This window comes from Limulus polyphemus, unplaced genomic scaffold (assembly GCF_000517525.1).
Source record: "Limulus polyphemus unplaced genomic scaffold, Limulus_polyphemus-2.1.2 Scaffold887, whole genome shotgun sequence".
Taxonomy (NCBI): Eukaryota; Metazoa; Arthropoda; class Merostomata; order Xiphosura; family Limulidae; genus Limulus; species Limulus polyphemus.
The window spans coordinates 382,906-386,434 of NW_013666497.1; the positions used below are offsets into that span (position 1 = coordinate 382,906).

Genomic DNA, 3,529 nt, shown 5'->3' on the forward strand with positions numbered 1-3,529 from the left:
AATAGGTTTGAGCTTTTTTTGGGGGGGGGGGAAGTAACGTGATGCTCTTGTTTTTTTATTTCTCTCTAATGCTAGCTTTCCCGAAAACGTACGATATGAAAACAACATTTTGAACGTTTTCACAATAAAGTCACGGCTTCTTAAATATCATATAAAGTTCATATAAAGACGATAGTAGTGTTCAGTGTAGTCGTTTTAATCTTACGTCATCGTGAAGCACAATACTAGACCTACTTCGGTTTGTGAACGTTTTAATCTTACGTCATCTTGAAGCATAATACTAGACCTACTTCGGTTCGTGAACTTTTAATCTTACGTCATCGTGAAGCACAATACTAGACCTACTTCGGTTCGTGAACTTTTAATCTTACGTCATCGTGAAGCACAATACTAGACCTACTTCGGTTCGTGAACGTTTTAATCTTACGTCTTCGTGAAGCACAATACTAGACCTACTTCGGTTCGTGAACGTTTTAATCTTACGTCATCGTGAAGCACAATACTAGAACTACTTCGGTTTGTGAACGTTTTCATTTTACGCCATCTTCTTCAGTGAATGTTTTCATCTTGAAAAGTCACCCAAAACGATTTTTTTATCGTTTTCTTTGATGTTTTTATAAATTTCCAATATCTGCAATCTACTGACATCTTTTTCCCGTCATAAGAGGATTACAGACGAGAATTAGGGTGTTCCAGATATATGCGTGTGAGAAATCTACCGTAAACCACTCATAAATCCGGTAGTTGCCCCCCACTTTTTTTTTTAAACAACAGAGTTGGCAACCTCGCATGGTGTGATACATAGACAAAGCATAACATGTGTATGAAAAAAATAGTCGAACTCGGATAAAATGTAGGTCTAAATCGCGGTCTATAAGGCAAGTACGATCTTATTATCATCCTATCCTGATGGTAATCAGGGTATTTTGTCAACCACCATCTTTACTGTTCACATGTTAATTTGTTTTCTATCTCTTTCTCTTCTTTTTTTAGGAATCAACATTTACAGGACACTTCCCAGAATACATACCTACATATATTTGTTTTCTGGTTTGAAAGTTTTTACCTTTAATATAACCTGATTGAAATTTAGTATGTATCGATGGTTCTTGTGTGTGTTACTTGGTTCTTTGGTGAAATTCATTTGACGATTGTAACCTATGTGTATATCTTGTTGAGAAACTTAAGGGTACTACTGGAAAAGTCCCCCGGTGGGACAGCGGTAAATCTTCGGATTTACAACGCTAAAATCAGGTGTTCGATTCCCCTCGGTGGACACAGCAGATAGCCCGATGTGGATTTGCTTTAACAAACACTCAGCACTACTGGATGAGGCTAAATGTGTTTCACACCTTTATAACACTGTTAGGATTTAGTACTCTTAAACTACATTTTTATTAAAAACTAGCACAATTACTACATTCACTCTCGTAAAGTGAAAACAACACGTATCTCAACATTTTCGACGACTTAGTATCGCCGGACTTGTTGTATTTTTATTTCTAGAGCAGAAGTTTAAATCTCAAATCTCGACTTTTCTCGCTTTTTTTTCTCCTTCAATTTTTTTTCTTTTTTTTTTGTAAGCCGGCTTGCATTTTAGCGTTACTTGTACCAAAATGGACAGGTGCGTCTCGCAATTAGCTTATATCAGACGTCCATCTTCATGGATACCGATGTAAACCATCGACCTGACCGAGAATATAACAGAAGATACCACAAGGTACGACAAGGAGGTAACAGTGTCATGTGTGACTGGTTATTCTATAAAAAAATAAATGCAAAAATTAATTTTCTTTGTTGTATGATAATTCTACCATGTAATGAAAAGTATAAACTTAACTATATTTTTCTTCTGTGTGTGTACTTTATATAAATTAGGTTCGATGGGCAGATATTGAAGAAAGAAAAACGCAGGAACGGATGAGAGCCATTGGCTTTGTTGTGGGTCAGACAGACTGGCAGAAAATGACAGATCCTTCCCATGCAGAGAGGGCGCTTACTCGAACTAAGTACATATAGGAGTTAACAGGTATATTCGATTATCATTTTGTCTGGTGAAATGGTTGTCTTTATTGAATAATTGAACAAGTTTTAAAAATCAGTGGTAACGATTTTTATGATAAAAATTTTTTACCTTTTGTTGCGACCACCGAGTTTCGGTTCGCAGTTGGATCATCCGAAAGCTTTTACCAGATACACACCGTTTTGTTTAATTTCACCGACTTTCGTTTCGTTAAACTGTGTTGTTTGTGGAATGCATTTCTGTGTATTTTCTATTACGTGACAACAACTGTACAAAAATAAAATCGATCATATATTTGTGAGTTTATTTTCAGTTCTCATCTAAGCCACCATTTTGACACAGTTCGACACTTATTGGCCTAGAAAGTAACACGTTGAACCTACCATTGGTTTAGGATTGTCACGTGACCAAGGATAAATTCGGAACACAGCAATAACACACTATGATAACGCTAATGTAAAATTATAAACTTTGACCTTCGTTGTTACAGTCAGTCATATGAGTGTTATTCATAAAAATTGGGAAAATGAATAATTTTTATCTACATAAAATATAGCTTTCGTACAGACAGTAAGAGGCTGTGTTGAGACGTATAACAACTTTGTTGTTTTTATTGTTGTTCGATACTCGTGATGTGCACAACACGGACAGCCCATTATGTAGCTTTGCGTTTAACAATAAACCAACATTTTTTTTGTATTGTAGGTGGCATCGTAATCCGCTGGTGAAAGGGAACTAGATAAATATTTGCGAAGTTTACGAGCACATTAAAAATATATTTTATGTGAATAAAATAAATTTTAAGTTTCTTTAAAGTATCAAGGTTTACAAAACATGGATATTGTGCATTTTGTTCAGAAGCTAACTTTCTGTTTTATTATCTGTGTCAAAAGGTTGCATATACTACTTACTCTTCAAAATAACTGACACCTATGTTATAATCTAAAAGTATTTTTCAGGTAAGACGTTTGTAAATGCATAAAGCCCCCCCCCCCCCCAGTGGCACAGCGGCATGTCTGCGGACTTACAACGCTAGAAGCCGGGTTTCGATACCCGTGGTGAGCAGAGCAAAGATAGCCCATTGGGTAGCTTTGTGCTTAACTACAAACAAACAAATAAATAAATGCCCCCAGTGGGACAGCGGTAAGTCTGCGGAATTATACTGCTAGAAACTGGGGTTCGATACTCGTGGAGGGCAGAGCACAGATAGTCCATTGTGTAGCTTTGTGCTTAACTACAAACAAATAAATAAAAAGAGTTTCTAAAAGGTTAATCAAATCAAACTAAAATCCATTAATAATTGGCGTTTGTTACGGTTAGGTACATTCGATTTCAAGCCTGGTGATAAAACGTCCAACTGTGTATATGGATACATATATATACAAACAAGTTTAAACCTTTGTGTAGAACTAGTTCGACAATAAATTATTCAAGAAACCTGTATAGATAGGGACGTCTTTTTTTATCTTATGTTTTTGAATAAGAAGTTTGTATTCAGTAATCGTG

General features: G+C 35.9%; 1 protein-coding gene across 2 annotated transcripts in view; it reads left to right on the forward strand.

Annotated features, from left to right (window-relative positions):
• The window catches only part of LOC106461050 (YLP motif-containing protein 1-like), a 65,993-nt gene extending 63,669 nt beyond the window's left edge, over nt 1-2,324 (forward strand). For both annotated transcript variants that reach the window (XM_013920835.2, XM_022387875.1), the window contains exon 20: nt 1,879-2,324. In XM_013920835.2, coding sequence (XP_013776289.2) covers nt 1,879-2,019 — 141 coding nt within the window. In that variant the 3' untranslated portion in view covers nt 2,020-2,324. The remainder of the gene's footprint in view (nt 1-1,878) is intronic.
• Nucleotides 2,325-3,529: the final 1,205 nt, after the last annotated feature.